The sequence below is a fragment of the Mobula hypostoma genome, chromosome X2, assembly GCF_963921235.1.
Source record: "Mobula hypostoma chromosome X2, sMobHyp1.1, whole genome shotgun sequence".
Lineage (NCBI taxonomy): Eukaryota > Metazoa > Chordata > Chondrichthyes > Myliobatiformes > Myliobatidae > Mobula > Mobula hypostoma.
The window spans coordinates 3,966,535-3,993,949 of record NC_086129.1 but is presented as its reverse complement, the minus strand read 5'-3'; the positions used below and the strand labels follow the sequence as shown (position 1 = coordinate 3,993,949).

Below are 27,415 nucleotides of genomic sequence, written 5' to 3'. Positions count from 1 at the left end.
CTCCACCTGTCTTCCGCAAACTTTACCGCAAGTCCATCGATTCCATAGAGTATCTGTCAAATCTCTTGGGTCTCTGATTCCTGCCTGGTAACCAATGGTTACGGGTCAGGCCCTCCACACATCTACATGAAGCATTGTCGCAGGAAAGCAACGTCCATCATCCGAGACCCCCACCACCCAGGACGTGCTCTCTTCTCATCGCTGCCATCAGGAAGGAGGTACAGGAGCCTCAGGCCCCACACCACCAGGTTCAGGAACAGTTATTACCCCTCAACCATCAGGAAGGAGGTACAGGAGCCTCGGGACCCACACCACCAGGTTCAGGGACAGTTATTACCCCTCAACCATCAGGAAGGAGGTACAGGAGCCTCAGGCCCCACACCACCAGGTTCAGGAACAGTTATTACCCCCTCAACCATCAGGAAGGAGGTACAGGAGCCTCAGGACCCACACCACCAGGTTCAGGAACAGTTATTACCCCCTCAACCATCAGGAAGGAGGGACAGGAGCCTCAGGACCCACACCACCAGGTTCAGGGACAGTTATCACCCCTCAACCATCAGGAAGGAGGTACAGGAGCCTCAGGACCCACACCACCAGGTTCAGAAACAGTTATTACCCCTCAACCATCAGGAAGGAGGTACAGGAGCCTCAGGACCCACACCACCAGGTTCAGGAACAGTTATTACCCCTCAACCATCAGGAAGGAGGTACAGGAGCCTCAGGACTCAAACCACCAGGTTCAGGAACAGTTATTACCCCTCAACCATCAGGAAGGAGGTACAGGAGCCTCAGGACCCACACCACCAGGTTCAGGAACAGTTATCACCCCTCAACCATCAGGAAGGAGGTACAGGAGCCTCAGGACCCACACCACCAGGTTCAGGAACAGTTATTACCCCTCAACCATCAGGAAGGAGGTACAGGAGCCTCAGGACTCAAACCACCAGGTTCAGGGACAGTTATTACCCTCTCAACCATCAGGTTCCTGAGGGGATAAGTTCACTCAACTTCACTCACCCCATCACTGAAATGATCCCACAACCTATGGACTCACTTTCAAGGAGTCTTCATCTCACGTTCTCGATATTTATTGCTGATTTATTATTATTATTATTTTTATTAATTGATTTTTGTGTCTGTTGTCCTGTGCACGTTGATTTAACGCCCAAGTTGGTGCAGTCTTTCACTGATTCTGTTATGGATGTATTCGGTATGCCCACAAGAAATCTCAGGGTTGGATGTGTTGACATATTTGGTAATAAATTTACTTTGAACTTCGAATGGCCTCTGTTGTTACTGAACTGCTGAGGATATATCAGTGAAGACAGAATCAGGGTTGACTGTGATGTCTACATTAGTCAAACAAGGTCCTGACGATTGGACCATAAGACCATAAGATTTAGGAGCAGAAGTAGGCCATTCAGCCCATCGAGTCTGCTCCGCCATTCAATCATGGGCTGATCCAATTCTTCCAGTCATCCCCACTCCTCTGCCTTCACCTCATACCCTTTGATGCCCTAGTCAACCAAGAACCTATCTATCTCTGCCTTAAATAAACCCAATGACTTGGCCTCCACAGCCACTTGTGGCAACAGATTCCACAGATTTACCACCCTCTGACTAAAGGAATTTCTCCACACCTCAGTTCTAAAAGGACGTCCTTCAATCCTGAAGTTGTGCCCTCTTGACCTAGACTCCCCTACCACGGGAAATAACTTTGCCATATCTAATCTGTTCAGGCCTTTTAACATTCGGAATGTTTCGACAAGATCCCCCCTCATTCTCCTGAACTCCAGGGAACACAGCCCAAGAGCTGCCAGACGTTCCTCATACAATAACCCTTTCATTCCTGGAATCATCCTCGTGAATCTTCTCTGAACCCTCTCCAATGTCGGTATATCCTTTCTAAACTAAGGAGTCCAAAGCTGCACACAATACTCCAAGTGTGGTCTCACGAGAGCCTTATAGAGCCCCAACATCACATCCCTGCTCTTATATTCTATACCTCTAGAAATGAATGCCAACATTGCATTCGCCAACCTGGAGGTTAAATTTTAGGGTATCCTGCACGAGGACTCCCAAGTCCCTTTGCATCTCTGCATTTTGAATTCTCTCCCCATCTAAATAATAGTCTGCCCCTTTATTTCTTCCACTGGGGAAGATTACTGTGCTCGTCACTGGGGCCAGACGGAGTCATGAAAAGTAGAGGCGTTTGTCAGCGCTGGTGTTCAATTGGTGACAAGGTTACTGAGGTATTGTAACAAGGTTCAAGTGTCAGTTGCGTATTGTGCTATCTGACGCTCACGATCGCGGTCTCCTACAAGATGGTGGCGCACATGGTCGCGGAGGCCAGTCCGGCTCGACCCAATGGCAGAATTTCTTGTCCTTCTTTCCTATGACTGAGAATTTATGCTAATGTTTTGCGGTTCTTTTGTGCCTCGTGCATGATCCGGAGGTCGTAGCGGTGGGCGGCCGTCGATCCCAGAGGATCGTGGGATTGCACCTCTGGTGAACGGTGTCCTCTGGGTGGGAAGATTTGAAGAACCGTCTGTTGCCCGTGTAGCGGGCACCCCCTCTCCACGTCACCGACGCAGTCCAAGGGAAGGGCAAGCGCCGATACAGCTTGGCACCAGTGTCATCTCAGAGGTTGCCAGAGTGAAGTTGTAAACCACATCAAACTGCCTCAGGGACCCCCGGCTCCGGATTTCTTCCTCGGGGTTTGCTCCCGAAGCCTTTCCTGTGGGCGGGGTATGACCACAAGGCAGCAGAAGTTTAAAATCTGAGCTTTTCTTCTCCTGGACTGAAGCAACTGGTTTTAAGGCGCTAGTGGTCGGCCTTTGCCCCTTGTCAGTAGAATCAGATTCGTTGGGGCCTAGTACCCAAGCCACACATGAAGGCCGAGAGTTGGGCCTGGTTGTCAGAGGCTGTTGGAGACGCAGGCCATTTGGAGCACATTATAGGAAGTGGGAGCTTATCTCCACAACCACCCCCCGGCCATCACAGCCTCAGGAACCAGAGGGACGTTACAAGTGCAGTCCGGTGACAATGAACTTGTAACTCGCTTCCGAGGACAGCTGAGGGGCTGCAATGCGATGGCAAAGTTCAGCGCCGAGGAGTGGGGTCCAGCCCGAACCGAGACACCTACGGAGGCCAGCTGGTCAGCTTCGCCGCCCGGCGGTCGCCGGCTTGTGCGTCACTCCGAACAGAAGGCCGACTTCACCCCGGCGCCGGCAAACGTCAGGATTTCAGAACACGGCGGTGCTTCTGGGATCTGGGGGCACGTTGCAACATGCTGTCAGGGTAGCGGGCACTCTTCCAGCGCAGAAGCAGGTCCTTTGGCCCGTCTACTGATGGTAGCCCGTCTACCACGTCACACAGTGCCGTCACGGTAATGGGCACTCCTCCAGCGATAGAGGATCCCCCAGCTCAGAAACAGGTCCTTCAGCCCATCTACTGATGGTAGCCCATCCACCACATCACAGTGCTTTCATACTGACGGGCGCTCGTCCAGTGATGGAATCACAGAGCATTACGGCACAGAAACAGGCCCTTCAGCCCGTCTAGTCCCTGCCGGTCGACCCATCTACCTCGTCCCGTCGGGACCACATGCCTCCATGCCCCTCCCATCCACCTGCCGACCCAAATTCCTCTCAGGTGTCGAAGTCGGACCCACGTCCACCGCCTGAGCCGTCCACACTCTGACCCTCCTCTGAGTGAAGGAGTCCCTCCGCCTCGCGCTCCTCCTTGAACTTTTCACCTTTCACCCTTAACCCACGACCTCTGGTTGTAGTCGCACCCGACCTCAGTGGCAAAAAAAAAACCTGCTCGCACGTTCTCTGGCTATGCCTCTCATACTTTTTAACGGCTCTAAAATCTCCCCCAGACCTGCTACTTCCATTTCCCTGACCTTAGAAAGGTCCAGTTTGTGTCACTGCAGTTGTAAATTCAGAGCACTGTCATGACAAATAAAGTCTCGAAGGGTATAAAAGTATACAGCATTACAACAAATGCAGTCTCTAATGTACTTCAAGAGACTGGAAAACCTAATTTGACGTGTGCTGTGTCAGATGGTTTTAAAAATCATTTCTCACTGCTGCCATCAGGAAGGGGGTATAGGAGCCTCAGGACCCACACCAGCAGGTTCAGGGACAGTTATTACCCCCCAACCATCAGGAAGGAGGTACAGGAGCCTCAGGACCCACACCACCAGGTTCAGGGACAGTTATTACCCTCCAACCATCAGGAAGGAGGTACAGGAGCCGCAGGACCCACACCACCAGGTTCAGGGACAGTTATTACCCCCCAACCATCAGGAAGGAGGTACAGGAGCCTCAGGACCCACACCACCAGGTTCAGGGACAGTTATTACCCCCCAACCATCAGGAAGGAGGTACAGGAGCCTCAGGACCCACACCACCAGGTTCAGGGACAGTTATTACCCCCCAACCATCAGGAAGGAGGTACAGGAGCCGCAGGACCCACACCACCAGGTTCAGGGACAGTTATTACCCCCCAACCATCAGGAAGGAGGTACAGGAGCCTCAGGACCCACACCACCAGGTTCTGGGACAGTTATTACCCCTGAACCATCAGGAAGGAGGTACAGGAGCCTCAGGACCCACACCACCAGGTTCAGGGACAGTTATTACCCCCTCAACCATCAGGAAGGAGGTACAGGAGCCTCAGGACCCACACCACCAGGTTCAGGAACAGTTATTACCCCCTCAATCATCAGGAAGGAGGTACAGGAGCCTCAGGAAGAGTTACTAACCCTTGACCATCAGGCTCCTGAACCAAAAGGAATAACTCCACTCAACTTCACTCGCCCCATCGTTGAACTGTTCCCACAACCTACGGACTCACTTCCAAGGATTCTTCATCTCAGGTTTTCGATACTTATTGCCTATTTTTAAAAATTATTATTACTTTCTCTTTGTATTTACACAGATTTTTGTCTTCTGCACTCTGGCTGAAGGCAACACATACACAAACAAAACTCAGCAGGCCAGGCAACAGCTATGGCAAAGAGTAAACAGTGAATGTTTCGGGCCAAAAACATCGACTGTACTGTTTTCCATCGATGCTGCCTGGCCTGCTGAGTTCCTCCAACATTCTGCGTGTGTTCCTTTGGGCGTTTACAGCGTAAAAAGGGCCCGAAGGATCATTGGGGACCCGAGTCACCCCAACCACAAACTGTTCCAGCTGCTACCATCCGGGAAACGGTACCGCAGCATAAAAGCCAGGACCAACAGGCTCCGGGACAGCTTCTTCCACCAGGCCGTCAGACTGATTAACTCACGCTGATACAGCTTAATGTCTATGCTATATTGACTGTCCTGTCGTACATACTATTTATTACAAATTACTATAAATTGCACGTTGCACATTTAGATGGAGACGTAACGTAAAGATTTTTACTCCTCATGTTTGTGAAGGATGCAAGAAAGAAAGTCAATTCGATTCAATTTCCAGCATCTGCAGATTTTCTCTTGTGTGTGGTCTTTCGTTGATTCTGTTGTGGTTATAATTCTATAGATTTATTGACTGTGCTCACAAGAAAATGAACCTCACATTTGTATGTTGTGACATCTATATACTGTACTTTGATTCTAAGTTTACTCCGAACTTCTAACTTTAATCAGCGGGCACACATTTCAGCTCCCACACAGATTAGCAATTGAAGGTACTAGCATGAAATTATTACCATATATAACCATATAACAATTACAGCACAGAAACAGGCCATCTCGGCCCTTCTAGTCCGTGCCGAACTCTTACTCTCACCTAGTCCCACCGACCTGCACTCAGCCCATAACCCTCCATTCCTTTCCTGTCCATATATCTATCCAATTTAACTTTAAATGACAACATCGAACCTGCCTCAGCCACTTCTGCTGGAAGCTCGTTCCACACAGCTACCACTCTCTGAGTAAAGAAGTTCCCCCTCATCTTACCCCTAAACTTTTACCCTTTAACTCTCAACCCATGCCCTCATGTTTGAATCTCCCCCACTCTCAATGGAAAAAGTCTAACCACGTCAACTCTATCAATCCCCCTTCATAATTTTAAATACCTCTATCAAGTCTCCCCTCAACCTTCTACGCTCCAAAGAATAAAGACCTAACTTGTTCAACCTTTCTCTGTAACTTAGGAGATGAAACCCAGGCAACATTTTAGTAAATCTTCTCTGTACTCTCTCAGTTTTATTGACATCTTTCCTATAATTCGGTGACCACAACTGTACACAATACTCCAAATTTGGCCTTACCAATGCCTTATACAATTTCAACATTACATCCCAACTCCTATACTCTATTACTGGCATGAAATTATTACTGACATGAAATTATTACTTGTATGAAATTATTCTGACATGAAATTGTTACTGGTATGAAATTATTACTGACATGAAATTATTACTGGCATGAGTTATTACTGGTATGAAATTATTACTGGTATGAAATTATTACTGGCATGAAATTATTACTGACATGAAATTAAGTGTGACTCCTGCAAACTAAATTCAAGCCAGCGTTTGCACTGGGTTTTCTCTAAGACTCATCCAGCAGCCGAAAGTATCTACAAGACAGGACGCGTCGAAGACCGACAAATAAATCATACCTGGCGCTCTTCATGTTGGGCTTGGACTTCAATAAAGTCACCCAGGACCTTGACTCGGATTTCTTCAGGAGTGAAGTGTTTGACGTCGAGGTGGATCTCAAACTTATCCTTGTCCAGGTTCAGCTGCGAGAGATGGGACACAGATGCTTAGCAAAGTGGTGGGTGTTAAATTCTCAGGCTTTCCTCAGGTACCGGTGACCCCTGTTTCCATCCAGGGGGTCAGTGTGGACATGGTGGAGGATTACAAATACCTGGGGATACGAATGGACAATAAACTGGACTGGTCAAAGAACACTGAGGCTGTCTACAAGAAGGGTCAGAGCCGTCTCTATTTCCTGAGGAGACTGAGGTCCTTTAACATCTGCCGGATGATGCTGAGGATGTTCTACGAGTCTGTGGTGGCCAGTGCTATCATGTTTGCTGTTTTGTGCTGGGGCAGCAGGCTGAGGGTAGCAGACACCAACAGAATCAACAAACTCATTCGTAAGGCCAGTGACGTTGTGGGGATGGAACTGGACTCTCTGACGGTGGTGTCTGAAAAGAGGATTCTGTCCAAGTTGCATGCCATCTTGGACAATGTCTCCCATCCACTACATAATGTACTGGGTGGGCACAGGAGTACATTCAGCCAGAGACTCATTCCACCGAGATGCAACACAGAGCGTCATAGGAAGTCATTCCTGCCTGTGGCCATCAAACTTTACAACTCCTCTCTTGGAGGGTCAGACACCCTGAGCCAATAGGCTGGTCCAGGATTTATTTCCTGGCGTAATTTACATATTACTATTTAACTATTTATGGTTCTATTACTATTTATTATTTATGGTGCAACTGTAACGAAAACCAATTTCCCCCGGGATCAATAAAGATTGACTATGACTATGACTGTTACAGTTCTGGTTGCCTCCCTATGGGCAAGGTGTCAACAGAGACTGAAGCTACAGAGAAAAGCTACAAGGATGTTGCTGGGACTTGAGTTACAGGGAAGGGGTGAGCAGATCAGAACTTCATTCTCTAGGACGTTGAGGGATCAGGGAATACAGGCCCATTATTCACTGAAAGTGGCGCCACAGGGCCGTGAAGAAAGCTTTCAGTGTACTGGCCTTCATAAATTAAAGTACTGAGTACAGGAGACGGGACGTTATCTTGAAGTTGTTTAAAAACTTTGGTGGGGCCCAATTTGGAGTATGGCGTGCAGCTTTAGTCGGATGTAAATAGGATCGAAAGAGTACAGAGAAAATTCACAGGGATGTTACCGGGACTCGTGGGCCTCAGATACAGGGAAAGGTTGGGTAGATTGGAGCTTAATTCCCCGGAATGTAGAAGATTGAGGGGAGATTTGATAGAGGTACACAAAATTATGAGGGGTACGGATGGGGTGAATGCCAGCAGGGTGAATTCCACTGAGGTTGGGTGCCACGACGACCAGAGGTCATGGGTCAAGGGCGAAAGGTGAAATGTTCGAGGGGGGAACCTCTTCACTCAGGGAGGGTGGTGAGGGTGCGGAGCGAGCTGCCAGCACAGGTGGTGGAAACCGTTTTGATTTCAACATTTAAGAGAAGTTTGGGTAGGTACACGGATGATAGGGGCATGGAGAGTTGTGGTCCCAGCGCAGCGGGTTGACGGGAGTAGGCAGTTTAAATGGCCTGGCAGGCACTAGATGGGCCGATTGGCCTGTTTCTGTACTGTAATGCTCTACGATTCTAAATAACAAGCAGGACAGACAGTGGGGGTTAGAGGGGCCTGTTCTATAACCATATTATCAAGGTGACAAGGGAGGTCTGCAGAAGGAATTTCCACCACTCAGCTCCAGTGAAGTTCATGTCCCTGACAAGGCACTGGGCACCCCGAGAGCGTAGCAATTTTAAGTTCCTGGGTGTCAAGATCTCTGAGGATCTAACCTGGACCCAATGCATCGACGCAGCTGTAAAGAAAACAAGACAGCGGCCATGCTCCATTATGATTTTAAGGAGATTTGGTTTGTCTCCTAAAACACTCAGAAAACTTTTACAGATGGTACTGTGGAGAGCGTTCTGACAGGCTGCATCACTGTCTGGTATGGAGGGGCTACTGCACAGGACCGAAAGAAGCTGCAGAGGGTTGTAAATTTAGTCAGCTCCATCTTGGGTACGAGCCTACAAAGTACCCAGGACATCTTCAGGGAGCGGTGTCTCAGAAAGGCAGCGTCCATTATTAAGAATCTCCAGCACCCAGGGCATGTCCTTTTCTCACTGTTACCATCGGGGAGGAGGTACAGGAGCCTGAAGGCACACACTCAGCGATTCAGGAACAGCTCCCTCCCCTCCACCATCCGATTTCCAAACGGACATTGAACCCAGGAAAACTACTTCACTTTTATTATTAAAAGTTGCTGGTGAACGCAGCAGGCCAGGCAGCACCTCTAGGAAGAGGTACGGGCGACGTTTCGGGCCGAGACCCTTCGTCAGGACTGACTGAAAGAAGGGCTAGTAGGAGATTTAGTAAGAGCAAGTAATCTCTTACTAGCTCTTCTTTCAGTTAGTCCTGACGAAGGGTCTCGGCCCGAAACGTCGCCCGTACCTCTTCCTAGAGGTGCTGCCTGGCCTGCTGCGTTCACCAGCAACTTTGATGTGTGTTGCTTGAAATTCCAGCATCTGAAGATTTCCTCCTGTTCACTTTTATTATTTCTATTTTTGCACTATTTTTAAATTAACTATTTATTCTACACACACACATATATATACTTATTGTAATTGATTTACTTATTTATTTTCCCTATGTTATCATTGTACTGCTACGATAACAGATTTCACGACTCGTGCCGGTGAGAATTAAACCTGATCCTGATTCTGAATTACCTGTCTCCAGTTGAGGCTCTGATCAAGGCTGGAGTCATAGAGACATAGAAACATAGAAAATAGGTACAGGAGTAGGCCATTCAGCCCTTCGAGCCTGCACCGCCATTCAGTACGATCATGGCTGATCATCCAACTCAGAACCCCGCCCCAGCCTTCCCTCCACACCCCCTGATCCCCGTAGCCACAAGGGCCATATCTAACTCCCTCTTAAATACAGCCAATGAACTGGCCTCAACTGTTTCCTGTGGCAGAGAATTCCACAGATTCACCACTCTCTGTGTGAAGAAGTTTTTCCTCATCTCGGTCCTAAAAGGCTTCCCCTCTATCCTCAAACTGTGACCCCTCGTTCTGGACTTCCCCAACATCGGGAACAATCTTCCTGCACCCAGCCTGTCCAATCCCTTTAGGATTTTATACGTTTCAGTAAGTCAAAACGGGGACGGGCTCGTTGCAAGGACTGATTGGCAGGGCTCGTTGTTTTTCTTTTGGGGGGTGGGGGCACTTTGTGCTGCGCGTGCTTCTAGACTCTGGCTACTTCTGCTTTTGCTGATTTTGAGGATTTCGATTGATGCAGACGGCGGGGTGGGGTGCCCTTCGGCAAAGATTGCCATGGCGTCGCCAAACCGGGTTAAGCTGAATCCTACTGGACTAGTCCCAGCCCTGCCGAAGGGTCTCGGCTCAAAACGTCGGCTGCCTAACTCTTTCCGGCAGATGCTGCCCGGCGTGCCGAGTCTCTCCGGCACTTTGTGTGTGTGTGTGTGTGTGTGTTGCTTTGTACTCAAGTTCTAGTGAAGTTCTAACTTGGGGGGGCGGGGGGAGTGCACCGTGCTTCAATGTTGACAAGACGTTGGGTTACGTACCTGACAGCGCTTATGGTGTAAATTCGTCAACAAATAAAAAACTCTGACTTATTTGAAGTCAAGTTTCTGAAGAGAGTGTTCGCTCGCTTTTTACTGTTTGCGCAATTGATTCTCTTTTTTTTTCTCTTCCCCCCTCCCCGGGCATTGGGTTTTTGATGTTTCCTTGACTGGGTTCCTTGGTGTTTCTCTGTTTCACGGAGGACGGTTCAACGTCGGGTTCATAACAGACGCTCTTCCAATCTCGGCAAGAGCACCCAGACGTTCAGGTTCGACCCCCGGGGTTTCTGTAATCGCACCATTGTGCTTTCAGCCAGCAAATTTTCCTTTTTTCTTAAAAAGAAAGCTCCCCTAGAAGTTTCCTCGCCAGCCTGTACTGGAAACCGCAGCGACATTCTTTGTCAGAAACAACATTTGCGAGCACAGCCCACACAGACGGAGGGACGGGTCACATCTGCACTGGGCTCCTCGCCACAAAGGCAGGCATTGTCCGGGAAATGCTAACTCGCCAGGAAAACAGTGCAAGAGGCAAGCAAAAAAGAAATTTTAAAAGATAACAGTCATGATAAACCAGCAATAAATGTCGAGAACGTGCAAGGAAGAGTCCTTGGCTGTGAAGTCCGGATGCCAAAGCTTAGAGGCCTGAGAATGGAGACTGGGGGCCAGTCCTAGAGCTGGGGTAACTGTGTGTGTGTGTGTGTGTGTGTGTGTGTGTGTGTGTGTGTGTGTGTGTGTGCGCGTGTGTGTGTATGTGTGTGTGTGTGTGTGTGTGCGTGTGTGTGTGTGTGTGTGTGCGCGTGCGCGTGTGTGTATGTGTGTGTGTGTGTGTCTGTCTGTCTGTCTGTCTGTCTGTCTGTGTGTGTAAACAGCATAATAACGGGACAAACTAATCTGCTGCATTTCATCAGGAGTTTGAGGAGACCAAAGACTCTGGCAAACTTCTATATAACCATACAACCATATAACAACTACAGCACGGAAACAGGCCATCTCGGCCCTTCTAGTCCGTGCCGAACTCTTACCCTCACCTAGTCCCACCGACCTGCACTCAGCCCATAACCCTCCATTCCTTTCCTGTCCATATATCTGTCCAATTTAACTTTAAACAACAACATCGAACCTGCCTCTACCACTTCTGCTGGAAGCTCGTTCCACACAGTTACCACTCTCTGAGTAAAGAAGTTCCCCCTCGTGTTACCCCTAAACTTTTGCCCTTTAACTCTCAACTCATGTCCTCTTGTTTGAATCTCCCCCACTCTCAATGGAAAAAGCCTATCCACGTCAACTCTATCAATCCCCCTCATAATTTTAAACACCTCTATCAAGTCCCCCCTCAACCTTCTACGCTCCAAAGAATAAAGACCCAACTTGTTCAACCTTCCTCTGTAACTTAGGAGATGAAACCCAGGTAACATTCTAGTAAATCTTCTCTGTATGCTCTCTATTTTGTTGACATCTTTCCTATAATTCGGCGACCAAAGCTGTGCCCAGTTGTACCGTGGAGAGCATTCTGACGGGCTGCATCACTGTCTGGTATGTGAGGGGGGCTGGTGTTGGGTGGGGCGGCTACTGCACAGGATCGAAATAAGCTGCAGACGGTTGTAAACTATGCAGGTCCATCCTGGGGCACTGGCCTCTGCAGTTTCCAGGGCATCTTCAAGGAGCGATGCCTCAGAAAGGTAGCGTCCATCATTCAAGACCCCCGTCACCCAGGACGTGCCCTCTTCTCATTGCTACCATCAGGGAGGAGGTACAGGAGATACATCCATCATTACTGACCCCCATCACCCAGGACATGTCCTCTTCTCATTGTGACCATCAGGGAGGAGGTACAGGAGATACATCCATCATTACTGACCCCCATCACCCAGGACATGCCCTCTTCTCATTGTGACCATCAGGGAGGAGGTACAGGAGATACATCCATCATTACTGACCTCCATCACCCAGGACATGTCCTCTTCTCATTGTGACCATCAGGGAGGGGGTAATGGAGATACATCCATCATTACTGATCCTCATCACCCAGGACATGTCCTCTTCTCATTGTGACCATCAGGGAGGAGGTACAGGAGATACATCCATCATTACTGACCCCCATCACCCAGGACATGTCCTCTTCTCATTGCTACCATCAGGGAGGAGGTACAGGAGATACATCCATCATTACTGACCCCCATCACCCAGGACATGTCCTCTTCTCATTGCTACCATCAGGGAGGAGGTACAGTAGATACATCCATCATTACTGACCCCCATCACCCAGGACATGCCCTCTTCTCATTGTGACCATCAGGGAGGAGGTACAGGAGATACATCCATCATTACTGACCTCCATCACCCAGGACATGTCCTCTTCTCATTGTGACCATCAGGGAGGGGGTAATGGAGATACATCCATCATTACTGATCCTCATCACCCAGGACATGTCCTCTTCTCATTGTGACCATCAGGGAGGAGGTACAGGAGATACATCCATCATTACTGACCCCCATCACCCAGGACATGTCCTCTTCTCATTGCTACCATCAGGGAGGAGGTACAGGAGCCTGAAGACACACACTCAACGATTCAGGAACAGCTTCTTCCCCTCCGCCGTCAGATTTCTGAATGGGCATTGAACCCGTGGACACGACCCCACAGGCAGGACCGACAGGCTCCAGGAGAGCTTCTTCCACCAGTCTGATGAACTCACGCTGATTTGAGTGTACTTCTACATTACATTGACTGTTCCGTTTCTTACAGATTACCGTAAATTGCACACTTAGACGGAGTTGTAAGAAGAGGGGGGTGAGGGGTCACTCCCTTCAACATGCTATCAGGTCCTTGTCAAACGCAGCAGAAGAAAGCAGCAATTGGATTTGGATTGAAAGGAAAGACAACAACTGGGCTGCAAGATGAAGACAGGAAGGTATGGAACTGAGGGGGTGTATCTGGGACGCCAGGTAGCACCGTCAAGCCCCCTGGAGACGTCGTGGGCTTATCAACGAAACATCAAAGAAGGAGGGTGCCCACCCGATGACCCCGATGGCGTACCTACCCTCCCTCCTTGTCACCACTCCAAACCCACTGCCAACATCGAGAGTGCTGACTTACCATAGGGATTGAAACATCAAGTCCTGGTAGCTCTACTCCTCTCGTATGTGAAGGATGTAAGAAATAAAGTCAATTAAATGTTTTTGTACTACTTATTTAATTTGACTATTTTATATATATATAAAGATGAATTAAAGTATATAATATATATAGGCATCTGTTAGTCTTGCGAGACCATGGATCTGCGCCTGGAAAGTCTTCACTCTCCAGGGCGCAGGCCTGGGCAAGGTTGTATGGAAGACCGGCAGTTGCCCGTGCTGCAAGTCTCCCCTCTCCACGACACCGATGTTGTCCAAGGGAAGGGCATTAGGACCCATACAGCTTGGCACCGGTGTCGTCGCAGAGCAATGTGTGGTTAAGTGCCTTGCTCAAGGACACAACACGCTCCCTCGGCTGGGGCTCGAACTCACGACCTTCAGATCGCTAGTCCAATGCCCTAACCACTTGGCCACGTGCCCACGCAATTAAAGTGTACATACTTCAAATTAAGTTTTTTTTCCGTCATTATGTATTGCTTTGTACTGCGGCCACAAAGACAACAAACGTCACACCATATTAAGCCCGGTTCCGGTTCTGAACGCGAATTAAGTCCCATGCACGCAGCAACCGAGGGCAGGACTGACCCTTGAGAGGGAGAGCGTTGTGGCGGCAGGTATGTCACCTGTACTGCCGTGTGGCCTAAACCTCAGTGTCGTCCACACCAAGAATTCCAGGCCTGCTCCCTCTGTCAGACCGCCCACCCAGCCTGCGTGTGTTGCAGGCGCCTCCCAGCCTCCACCCAGCGAACAGGACTCACCCTGCCGCTCACTCCAAGCTCGTCACCTGCAGCCTATTGAAACCCGGCTCTCACCTCCGCAGTCTTCAATCACCCATCGTCAACCGGCCGGGCGCCCCCTCGCCCTCGGTTGCCCCGTTGCCTTGCCGTGTTTGGTATCTCTCCTCTCCTGTTTCCGCGGCCCCCCTCGCGGCCTGTTGCCAGCAAAGTTGCCGTTCACTACGGAATCTACTTCTGGGTCAAGCCTCCTCTCCGCTCCCTTAATGGGAGCTGCTTGGCACCGGGTCTGCTAACAGCCCCACCGTGTGTGGGTCCAGACCTTCGCCAGAATCGGAGACAGGTTCAATGTCACCGATGTTGTTTCTGCGGCAAGTGTACATTGCCATACGTGATAACAGAGAAAAAGAAATGTATATTTGTATTGTAGAGTTAAATAAGTAGGGCGAAAATAGAAATAAAATCAGTAGTGAGGTGGTGTTCCTGGGGTCTGGGTCCATTCAGAAATGGGAAGAAGCTATTCCTGAATCACTGAGTGTGTGCCTTCAGGCTCCTGTACCTCCTACTTGATGGTAACAGTGAGAAAAGGACATGCCCTGGGTGACGGGGGTCCTTAATGATGGACGCTCTCAACACACAGAGGAACTGAACACATTCATAATGACCGTTAAACAGACGACACGTACACGGACACGAGAACATCTGCAGGCACTGGAAATCCAGAGCAACACACACACACACACACACACAGACACACACACACACACACACACACACACACACACACACACACACACACACACACACACACACACACACACACAGACACACACACAGACACACACACACACACACACACAATGCTGGAGGAACTCAAGCAACACACATCAAAGTTGCTGGTGAACGCAGCAGGCCAGGCAGCATCTCTAGGAAGAGGTACAGTCGACGTTTCGGGCCGAGACCTTTCGTCAGGACTAACTGAAGGAAGAGATAGTAAGAGATTTGAACGTGGGAGGGGGAGGGGGAGATCCGAAATGATAGGAGAAGACAGGAGGGGGAGGGATGGAGCCATCATCATTTCGGATCTCCCCCTCCCCCTCCCACTTTCAAATCTCTTACTCACTCTTCCTTCAGTTAGTCCTGACGAAGGGTCTCGGCCCGAAACGTCGACTGTACCTCTTCCTAGAGATGCCGCCTGGCCTGCTGCGTTCACCAGCAACTTTGATGTGTGTTGCTTGAATTTCCAGCGTCTGCAGAATTCCTGTTGTTTGCTGGAGGAACTCAGCAGGCCAGGCAGCATCTATGGAGAGGAATAAACACAAGAGATTCTGCAGATGCTGGAAATCCAGAGCAATACACACACACACACACACACACACACACACACACACACACACACACACAGTGCTGGAGGAACTCAGCAGGCCAGGCAGCCTCTATGGAGAGGCGAAAACAGCCGACATTTCGGGCCGAGACCTTTCATCAGGACTGGAGAGGAAGGGGAGAAGTCAGACTTAAGAAGGTGGAGGATGAAGTACAAGATGGCAGGTGGTAGGTGAAGCCGGGAGACGGGGAGGAGGGGAGGTTGGAGTGAAGAGCTGGTTGGGGGTTGGCCTGTGAAAGAGACACGGGACAGGACTCGAGAAGCGTCACGCCAGCGGCGGGGTGGGGGGGGGGGACGTACCTCTGACAGTCCGGACTGCAGCCAGCTTGGTATTCTGGACAGGAGACCGGCTGTTCTCCAGTAGAAGGGGTTCACGAAGGAGGCGAAGCTCTGGAAGGGCTCGGGGTCGATGAGCTCCCCAAAGTTCTGGTCGAAGAGGCGGGAGGGGAAGAGGGAAGACGGGAGGAAGGAGCGCCGGAACCATGGATGCTGGATTGCAATGTCCATCCTTCCCGTTAGCCCTCTCAGCTGGGTGGCTCTCCCCGTCCAGGCACAGCTTGAAGGCCAGCAGCCGGCTGCGGTATTTATATACGCAACGACACCCACCCGCCGAACCTTCTGGAAAACCGGTCGAGCCCGTCATGTGATCCCATTCTTTCGGAATTTATTATTTTTGGGATTAGGAACAATACCAGCCGTAGCCCAGTCTCTGCACTGCAGAACAAAAGTCTGCTGATCGCTCACATCCTCTGCTGGCCGAGACGGCAAATGCCTTGATGCATGACCTCACTTCGTTTTTTTTCCCTCTCTCAAAGGGGAGCTATTGTATCAGGGGAAAATATTGTGATGTTTCAGTTTTTACGAACGATTGAAGATGACAGTCCCCCCTTTGTTCCTCTGTCTGTGCTGGGTCACCCAGAAGTGAGGCCGGACTCTAATAACAGTCATCATATAATCTTCAAGCCGGCCGTGACCGGTGATGTTGCATCAGACTGTGGAGCCACCAGTTTCCTTGTGGCTTTGCTTTTCGTGTGTGGGTTTAACGTGCCTCTGCTCGCTCATAATTCCTGAAATAATCACCCACATGCTCGTACTTGTTCGGTCAGTTTCAAAGCTCTGAGTAAATTGATTATCAAAGTACATGTACATCACCATATACAACCCCGAGATTCATTTTCTTGCAGGCAGACTCAATAAATCCAATGAACGTAACAGAACCAATGAAAAACTGCAACTACTAGGGCATTCAAACAGAGTGCAAAAGACAACTAACTGCGCACAAAAATAATAATAATGATAAATAAATCAGCATAAAACAAAATCAAGAACATGAGATGAAGAGTTCTTGAAAGTGAGTCCGTAGGTTGTGGGAACAGTTCAGTGACGGGGCAAGAGAAGTTGTCCCTTCCGGTTCAAGACTAATAACTGCTCCCGAACCTGGTGGTGTGGTTCCTGAGGCTCCTGTACCTCCTTCCTGATGGTTGAGGGGTAATAACTGTTCCTGAACCTGTTGGTGTGGGACCTGAGGCTCCTGTACCTCCTTCCTGATGATTAAGGGGTAATAACTGTTCCTGAACCTGTTGGTGTGGGTCCTGAGGTTCCTGTACCTTCTCCCTGATGGTTGAGGGGTAATAACTGTTCCTGAACCTGGTGGTGTGGGTCCTGAGGCTCCTGTACCTCCTTCTTGATGGTTGAGGGGTAATAACTGTTCCTGAACCTGGTGGTGTGGGTCCTGAGGCTCCCGTACCTCCTTCCTGATGGTTGAGGGGTGATAACTGTCCCTGAACCTGGTGGTGTGGGTCCTGAGGCTCCCGTACCTCCTTCCTGACGGTTGAGGGGTGATAACTGTCCTTGAACCTGGTGGTGTGGGTCCTGAGGCTCCTGTACCTCCTTCCTGATGGTTGAGGGGTGATAACTGTCCCTGAACCTGGTGGTGTTGGTCCTGAGCCTCCCGTACCTCCTTCCTGATGGTTGAGGGGTGATAACTGTCCCTGAACCTGGTGGTGTGGGTCCTGAGGTTCCCGTACCTCCTTCCTGATGGTTGAGGGGTGATAACTGTCCCTGAACCTGGTGGTGTGGGTCCTGAGGCTCCCGTACCTCCTTCCTGATGGTTGAGGGGTGATAACTGTCCCTGAACCTGGTGGTGTGGGTCCTGAGGCTCCTGTACCTCCTTCCTGATGGTTGAGGGGGTAATAACTGTTCCTGAACCTGGTGGTGTGAGTCCTGAGGCTCCTGTACCTCCTTCCTGATGGCTGAGGGGTGATAACTGTTCCTGAACCTGGTGGTGTGAGTCCTGAGGCTCCCGTACCTCCTTCCTGATGGTTGAGGGGTGATAACTGTTCCTGAACCTGGTGGTGTTGGTCCTGAGGCTCCTGTACCTCCTTCCTGATGGTTGAGGGGGTGATAACTGTCCCTGAACCTGGTGGTGTGGGTCCTGAGGCTCCTGACCCTCCTTCCTGATGGTTGAGGGGTAACAACTGTCCCTGAACCTGGTGGTGTGGGTCCTGAGGCTCCTGACCCTCCTTCCTGATGGTTGAGGGGGTAATAACTGTTCCTGAACCTGATGGTGTGGGTCCTGAGGCTCCTGTACCTCTTTCTTGATGGCAGCAGTGAGAAGACAGCATGAACTGTGTTTTGTGCGTCCCTGTTTATGGATGCTGCTTTCCTGTGAGACTTTATGTTAAATGTAGAGTCGTTGGAGCTGTACTTTCTAAAGGAGCTTCTAAGTTTTCCTGCAGCAAGTGTCACACCACTTGAATCTGTCTAGTTCATGTTGATGCCGGGACGTTGTTTGAGTCTCCATTTTGAACATGAGATGACCAGGACTTCTTTTCCTTTGTCTTTCTTCTTTGGGTGCCCTTTGCTCAGGAAACTCTCATTAAAGTGAGCGTAAACACCAGTTTTTGTCCCTCATTCTCAACGTCCAAACTTCCGGATGGATGCGCCAGATCCAGCAGTGTATCACACAGCCCAGGACGGTGTTTTAGTTTGTGGGCGTCCAGAGTGCTGTCATTTCTCAGCCCTGTGTTACCAGATGACAGCAACTGGGTCACACTGGGACCTGCTGCCCCACACCCCACCCCTCCGCCCACCAACCAACCCCTCCCTCTGATTTATTTTTATCCCTGACGGGATGAAGACACCCTTCAGATTTATAATCCATGCAACACACACACACACACACACACAAAATTACTGGAGGAATTCAGCAGGTCAGACATCAGTGGAAATTAATAAACAGTCGCCATTCTGGGCTGACTCCCTTTTTCGGGATGGGAAAAGCAGGGTGACGAGGACAGAAGGTGCCTCCTTCTTCCCTTCCTCACTCTGGCCTCTTACCTCCTCAGCTGACTATCACCTTCCTTCGTCCCTTCACCCGTGGTCCACCCTCCTCTCCAGCTTCCTTCCTCTCTAGCCCGTTACCTTTTCCACCTATCACCTTCCAGCTGCCTATTTCATTCCCCCTCTCCCACCCCACCTGGTCTCACCTATCACCTTCCAGGTTGCCCTCCTCCCCACGCCCCCCGCCCCCAGATTCTCATTCCAATATCTTCCCCCTTTCTTTCCAATCCTGATGAAGGGTCTCGGCCCGAAGTGTCAACTGTTTATTCACTTCCATAGATTCTGCCTGACCTGCTGAGTTCCTCCAGCATTTAGTGTTGCTCTGGAGTTCCAGCATCTGCAGAATCTCTTGTGTTCATTCATGGTGAACTGTATGTGTTGTGGTGCCATTTCATTGGTCAGTGTGGTTTGTGATGCCTTTTCATTGGGCAATGTGTGTTGTGGTGCCATTTCATTGGTCAGTATGGTTTGTGATGCCATTTCGTTGGGCAATGTGTGTCGTGGTGCCATTTCATTGGTCAGTGTGGTTTGTGATGCCTTTTCATTGGACATTGTGTGTTGTGGTGCCATTTCATTGGTCAGTGTGGTTTGTGATGCCATTTCATTGGACAATGTGTGTTGTGGTGCCATTTCATTGGTCAGTGTGGTTTGTGATGCCTTTTCATTGGATATTGTGTGTTGTGGTGCCATTTCATTGGTCAGTGTGGTTTGTGATGCCATTTCATTGGACAATGTGTGTTGTGGTGCCATTTCATTGGTCAGTGTGGTTTGTGATGCCTTTTCATTGGACATTGTGTGTTGTGGTGCCATTTCATTGGTCAGTGTGGTTTGTGATGCCATTTCGTTGGGCAATGTGTGTCGTGGTGCCATTTTATTGGTCAGTGTGGTTTGTGATGCCTTTTCATTGGACATTGTGTGTTGTGGTGCCATTTCATTGGTCAGTGTGGTTTGTGATGCCATTTCATTGGACAATGTGTGTTGTGGTGCCATTTCATTGGTCAGTGTGGTTTGTGATGCCTTTTCATTGGACATTGTGTGTTGTGGTGCCATTTCATTGGTCAGTGTGGTTTGTGATGCCATTTCGTTGGGCAATGTGTGTCGTGGTGCCATTTTATTGGTCAGTGTGGTTTGTGATGCCATTTCATTGGATATTGTGTGTTGTGGTGCCATTTCATTGGTCAGTGTGGTTTGTGATGCCTTTTCATTGGATATTGTGTGTTGTGGTGCCATTTCATTGGTCAGTGTGGTTTGTGATGCCATTTCATTGGACAATGTGTGTTGTGGTGCCATTTCATTGGTCAGTGTGGTTTGTGATGCCATTTTGTTGGGCAATGTGTGTCGTGGTGCCATTTTATTGGTCAGTGTGGTTTGTGATGCCATTTCATTGGATATTGTGTGTTGTGGTGCCATTTCATTGGTCAGTGTGGTTTGTGATGCCTTTTCATTGGATATTGTGTGTTGTGGTGCCATTTCATTGGTCAGTGTGGTTTGTGATGCCATTTCATAGGACAATGTGTGTTGTGGTGCCATTTCATTGGTCAGTGTGGTTTGTGATGCCATTTCGTTGGGCAATGTGTGTCGTGGTGCCATTTTATTGGTCAGTGTGGTTTGTGATGCCATTTCATTGGCAGTTGGGGTGTATGGGGTGTCAGGGAGGGGTAGCACCTCTGGTGGGGGAACATGTCGCGTCCTTTTCAGGGCAGTTAGTCCTCCTTTGGTCCCCACCTGGCACTCAGCTCTCACCTGTGGCTCCCTGTAGCTGTTTGCATGCGTCAGCGGCCACACCCCGGGCAACGGCTTCGACAAGCCGGCTAAACCAGGTGAAGGTATCCGACGGGTCTCAAACCCTCGGTGAGATAGGGAGTTGTCTATCCCAGCATGTGAAGACAGACTGCGGCGGATTGAGCAGACGAGACTAATGGAAGGTCCAACGGTCAAGAAGGCGGTCTCTGCAAGCGTCGTGGAACGTGTAGAGCAGGACAAGACACAGAAGACGTCCTGGTCATCCACTGCGCCTAGTCCCATCTCCGGCCGTCTCGACTCTGTCTTGCCACTGGATCCAGATGGGAATTGGGAAGAGAGAGTGAGGCTGACGCTGCGCAACTCTCCCTCACTTAAATCCAAATCACGCGCTAGTCTCGACACCATCATAATGGTGTCAAGGTCCTCATCGACGTCAACGATGGACGAACACATTGGCAGTGTGGGTTGTGATGCCATTTCATTGGACAGTGTGGGTTGTAGTGTCATTTCATTGGATAGAGTGGGTTGTGATGTCATTTAATTGGACAGTGTTGTGATGCCATTTTATTGGGCAATTTGGGTTGTGGTGCTATTTCATTGGACAGTGTGGGTTGTGGTGTCATTTAATTGGTCAGTGTGGGTTGTGGTTCCATTTCATCGGACTGTGTGGGTAGTTATGGAATTTCATTAGACAGTGTGTGTTGTGGTGCCATTTCGTTGGATAGTGTGGCTTGTGGTGCCATTTCATCAGACAAAGTGAGTGTTGTGGTGCCATTTCATCAAAGTGAGCGTTGTGATGCCATTTCATCAGACAAAGTGAGCGTTGTGATGCCATTTCATCAGACAAAGCGAGCGTTGTGATGCCATTTCATCAGACAAAGCGAGCGTTGCGATGCCATTTCATTGGACAGTGTAGGTTGTGGTGCCATTTCATCAGACAAAGCGAGCGTTGTGATGCCATTTCATTGGAAAGTGTAGGTTGTGGTGCCATTTCATCAGACAAAGCGAGCGTTGTGATGCCATTTCATCAGACAAAGCGAGCGTTGTGATGCCATTTCATTGGAAAGTGTAGGTTGTGGTGCCATTTCATCAGACAAAGCGAGCGTTGTGATGCCATTTCATCAGACAAAGCGAGCGTTGTGATGCCATTTCATCAGACAAAGCGAGCGTTGCGATGCCATTTCATTGGACAGTGTAGGTTGTGGTGCCATTTCATCAGACAAAGCGAGCGTTGTGATGCCATTTCATCAGACAAAGCGAGCGTTGTGATGCCATTTCATTGGAAAGTGTGGACTGTGATGCCATTTCATCAGACAAAGTGAGCGTTGTGATGCCATTTCATCAGACAAAGTGAGCGTTGCGATGCCATTTCATTGGACAGTGTGGGTTGTGATGCCATTTCATTGGACGGTGTGGGTTGTGATGCCATTTCATTGGACAGTGTGGGTTGTGATGCCATTTCATTGGACGGTGTGGGTTGTGATGCCATTTCATTGGACAGTGTGGGTTGTGATGCCATTTCATTGGACAATGTGGGTTGTGATGCCATTTCATTGGACGGTGTGGGTCAACACGTTGTCGCACATCTCTTCATTCTTCCTCACCCACCGGGGGCAGTGGCAAACCAGGGGTTTGTGAACAACGGGCAGTCCATCGAATAGTCATCACTTCTGATGCTGCATGTTATTCCAGAGTTTTACCAGAGCTGAACTTTCAGCGGTAAGGTTGGAGTGCAGGTTCTGTGGTTACTTCTTGGCAGGGCTGTTGATAGATGACTGAAGGAGTTGGGGTCTTGACATAAGACCATAAGACACAGGAGTAAAATTAACCCATTCAGCTCAGGTCCTCCAGGTTCGGGGGCTCATCTCGGGGTTAACAACCCTGACTAGTTAAATGAAACTGTTACAGAAACAGGAATGAAGAATCCTTCTACATCTGAGTGTGACGGTATTCCTGAGTCACCGTCCGGGAGACATGCGTGACTGACGGGAGTGAAAACCAAGAGGAAGCTACTGGCACGATGAAGGGAACTCTGAGGGAGGGAGGACCTTCATCGCTGCCCCACACACCAGCAGCGTAACATGCACGAACGAACACTGGGCTCGGAACCTTTGACGCTTTTCTCCCAGACAATAAATTTGTCTCTCCTGCTCACTTTGCCCCGTCCGGATGGAACGCTTGTCAACATCTTGTCTTCGAAGTCTCAAGTTACAGTCCAGTGCTCTTGGATGGGGTTATCTGCCAGAGATTTACATAAGGACAGAAGAAATAGGAGCAGGAGTCGGCCATCTGGCCCGTCGAGCCTGGTTTGCCATTCAATAAGATCATGGCTGATCTGACCATGGACTCACCTCCACCTACCTGCCTTTTCCCCATAACCCTCAATTCCCGTATGATGCAAAAATCTATCCAAACTTGTCTTAAATATATTTAGTGAAGAAGCCTCCACTGCTTCATTGTGCAGAGAATTCCACAGATTCACCAACCTCTGGGAAAAACAGTTCTTCCTCATCTCCGTCCTAAATCTACTCCCCTGAATCTTGAGGCTATGTCCCTAGTTCTGGTCTCACCTACCAGTGGAAACAACTTTCCTGCCTCTATCTTATCTACCCCTTTCATAATTTTATATGTTTCTATAAGATCTCTCATTTTTCTGAACTCCAGTGAGTACCATCCCAGAAGACTCAATCTCTCCTCATAGTCTAACCCCCTCATCTCTGGAATCAACCTGGTGAACCTCCTCTGCATCACCTCCAAAGCCAGTACATCCTTCCTCAAGTAAGGAGACCAGAACCACACGCAGTACTCCAGGTGCGGCCTCTCCAGTACCCTGTACAATTGCCGCATGACCTCCCTGCTCTTGAATTCAATCCCTCTAGCAATGAAGGCCGACGTCCCGTTTACCTTCTCGATAGCCTGCTGCGCCTGCAAACCAACCCTTTGTGATCATTCACAAGCACTCCCAAGCCCCCCTGCACAGCAGCGTGCTGCAATCTTTAACCATTTAAATAATAATCTGCTGTTTCATTTTTCCTTCCAAAGTAAATGCCCTCACATTTACCAACATTGTACTCCATCTGCCAGAACCTTGCCCACTCACTTAACCTATCTATATCTCTCTGCAGGCTCGCTGTATCATCTGCACAATTTCCTTTTGCACTCAATTTGTTTGTGTAGCCCTCGGGTTCGGCAGAGTCAGACAGTCTCTGGCCCCACCAGACTTGCGAACACTGAGGTGCAAAACCTGTTGCTTGTGTGGATGCTGCGTGATCGGTTCCCCCCGTTACAAATCAGTGCCGCGAAATAACAGACAGTACGCCATATGCAATTAAACGACTTAGCTCTTTAATTCTTAATTCGACTAAAGGGTTAGTATGGGAAAAACAAAAAGTAAAGGGCCCATTTTAATGAAACAGTCTAACGTGCACAAGTTGGAGCTCATGGTTTCCCCTCCGCTGGTCCTCCATCGATGGAGTGGACTCCCGGTCCCACTACAAGTCCACTCCATCCTCTGTCTACAACCTCCCCTTCCTCGCGTCTTCTCTGTTCATCTCTCGCCGAACAAAAGACCCCAGATCACCTCGTTCTCAGGCAAACAGCAAGGAAAAACACTCCCTCTATTGGACGCCGCGCACTCCAAAGCCCCCCGTTATCTCCAGCCATAACCCAAACACTGCTGCTACAGAAAGACCACTACGTGATTCTTGTTTAAATGGATTTGAGTTGGCGGATTGATGTTTTTCTTTTACGTAAGTTTGTACGGCGTACAGCTCCAGGGTTGTGCTCCTAATGGGTTTTTTTTCTGTTAGTCGGGTTTTTTTGGTTTTAGTTAGTAGGGGTTCTTTTTTCCCTCTTTCTTTTTTTTCAAAAATAGTTTTGACATTTTATTTTTTCTTATTATTATTGATGTATTGTTTAGCTTTGTTAATCAGTTGTTTGATAATTTAATTCTCATTGTACATATTGACATGTTGACTTGATTACTTTAAAGTATTTTTTTGTTGATCTTCAATAATAATGAATAAGAAGATTTAAAATGAGAAAGACCCCGACATTACCAGTGAAACATTTCCCAGGGTGTTCCACTTCCAAAATGGCGGGAGGAGAGAGAGAAGCGCACTGCGCGTGCTCAGCCCTCCGGTGAAAAATGATATCGTACCCGTTAAATAGGGGCCGTGGACAATTCTGATTTGATGGAGACAGACGTGAAAGCACAGAGGAACATCTGGAGAAATTTCTGAAATGCCCGTTCGCTGCTGTCGTTACTGCGCGATCGGGAATCTTCCGGAGGGAAGGCCCCAAAATCCCCGGCCTTGCCTGCTGTTGGCGACCGAGGTTGAGGTCGAATCGCTCAGACAGAGATGGCGCTCAGTACTCGGTGTCGGAGAGCTGATCGGAGGCTCGAAGTTTTCGGATGACTCAGAGTCGGACTGTGGTCGGGCATGGCAGGGAGAGTTTTCTTCCTTCTCCCGTCTGCGTGAGACGTGGGACTTTCGAGAGACTTTGAACTTTTTTACTGTGACCATGGCCTGTTCTTCATCAAGTTATGGTATTGTTGCACTGTTGTATCTATATGTTATAATTATGTGGTTTTTGTTAGTTTTTCAGTCTTGGTCTGTCCTGTGTTTTGTGATATCACACCGGAGGAATATTGTATCATTTCTTAATGCATGCATTACTAAATGACAATAAAAGAGGACTGCGTGTCCTCATAATCTAATCTAAGGCCCGGTCAGTAAAATCCAGCAGCCCGTGGTGAACTTCAGGAAGAGGAAGTCGAGGGAGTGCCCAGCAGTCCTCGTTGAAGGATCAGCAGTGGGAAGAGTGACCAGTTTCATCACCATCTTCAGAGGATCCATCCTGGGACCAACGCATTGATGCCATTACAAAGAAGGTACGTCAGCAGGTGCACTTCAGAACCAGAATCAGAATCAGGTTTATTATCACCGGCATGTGACCTGGAATTTGTTAACTTAGCAGCAGCAGTTCAATGCAATACATAATATAGAAGAAGAAAAAAGTAAAAATAAATAAATAGATTACATTATTTGTATATTGAATAGATTAAATATTGTGGGAAAAAAATAGAAATAATATATACTTAAAACGCAAGGTAGTGTTCGTGGGGTCAATCCCCATTTCGGAACCAGATTGCAGAGGGGAAGAAGCTGTTCCTGAATCACTGAGTGTGTGCCTTCAGGCTCCTGTACCTCCTCCCTGATGGTAACAGTGAGAAAAGGACATGCCCTGGGTGCTGGAGGTCCTTAATAATGGACGCTGCCTTTCTGAGACACCGCTCCCTGAAGATGTCCTGGGTACTTTGTAGGCTAGAGCCCAAGATGGAGCTGACCAGACTTACAACCCTCTGCAGCTTCTTTCAGTCCTGTGCAGTAGCCCCTCCATACCAGACAGTGATGCAGCCTGTCAGAATGCTCTCCATGGTACATCTATAGAAGTTTTTGAGTGTATTTGTTGACATACCAAATCTCCTAATGAAATATAGTCGTTGCCTTGCCTTCTTTATAACTGCATCAGTACATTGGGACCAAGTTAGATCCCCGGAGAACTTGACACCCAGGAACTTGAAATCCTCGTGAGGAGTTTGAGGAGGATTAGCATGTCATCGACGCGCCTTGCCGATTTCTGCCGATGTCCCGCGGAACGTTTTCTGACCGGTTGCCTCACAGCCTGACGTGGAGCCTCCAACGCTTCCGATCGCAAGAGGCTTCAGAGGGTCGTAGACGAGCACGACCTTCCCCACCATTGAAGACATCTCAAAGAGGTCTTGCCGGAAGGAGGTGGCGTCCATCACTGGGGACTCTCACTACTATGGCCATCCCCTCCCCATGGGGAGGAGGTACAGGAATCTGAACACCCTCTGCTTCTCCCCCCACCCTTGCTATAAGATTTCTCAGTGCTCCATGGACCGACGAACACCATCTCAGTGTTCTTTTCTTTGTATTTCTTTTGTAGTGGAGCAGTTCAGACCCAAATGCAGCTGGACCTGGACAATACCCAGGCTTGGGCCGACCAGTGGCAAGTAACATCCGAACCACACAGGTGCCAGGCAATGACCATCTCCAACAAGAGAGGCCCTGACTGTTGTCCCTTGACAATTCAGTGGCATCACCATCACTGAATCCCCTACTATCGACACCCTGGGGGTTTACCGTCGACAGGAAGCTGAACTGGTCTAATCACCGTGGCGACCACAGCAGGTCAAAGGCTAGGAATCCCGCGGCCTGTAACTCACCTCCCGACTCCCCAAAGCCTGTCCACCGTCTACAGGCTCAGGGTCAGGAGTGTAATGGAATACTCGCCAGTCGCCTGGGTGAGAGCAGCTCCATCAACACTCGAGAAGCTCGACACCACCCTGTACAAGGCAGCCCACTCGACTGGTACCCCTTCCACAAGCATCCGATCCCCCCACCATCCACAGAGAGTGTGTACTATCTACAAGATGCACTGAGACAACACACCAGAGTTCCCAAGGCAGCACCTTCCAGACCCACCACCACGACCGTCTAGAAGGACGGGAACAGCAGATACCGGGGAACACCACCACTTGGAAATCCCCCCTCCCAGTCACTCACCATCCTGACTTGGAAACATATCGCCGTTCCCTCACTGTCGCTGGGTCAGAATCACGGAATTCCCTCCCTGACAGCACTGTGGGTGTCCCCACACCTCAGGGACAGCAGCGGTTCGAGAAGGCAGTACAGAGTAAACAACCACCTCCAGAGCTGCTGTTACCAGCTG

The 27,415-nt window shown here is 49.3% G+C and overlaps 1 protein-coding gene across 1 annotated transcript in view; it reads right to left on the bottom strand.

Moving 5' to 3' along the window:
* Positions 1-16,382, bottom strand: part of cryabb (crystallin, alpha B, b) — a 27,508-nt gene extending 11,126 nt beyond the window's left edge. The window contains exons 1-2 of the mRNA XM_063038162.1: positions 15,872-16,382; positions 6,625-6,747 (exon numbers count right to left, since the gene is read on the bottom strand). Coding sequence (XP_062894232.1) covers positions 6,625-6,747; positions 15,872-16,078 — 330 coding nt within the window. The 5' untranslated portion in view covers positions 16,079-16,382. The remainder of the gene's footprint in view (positions 1-6,624; positions 6,748-15,871) is intronic.
* Positions 16,383-27,415: the final 11,033 nt, after the last annotated feature.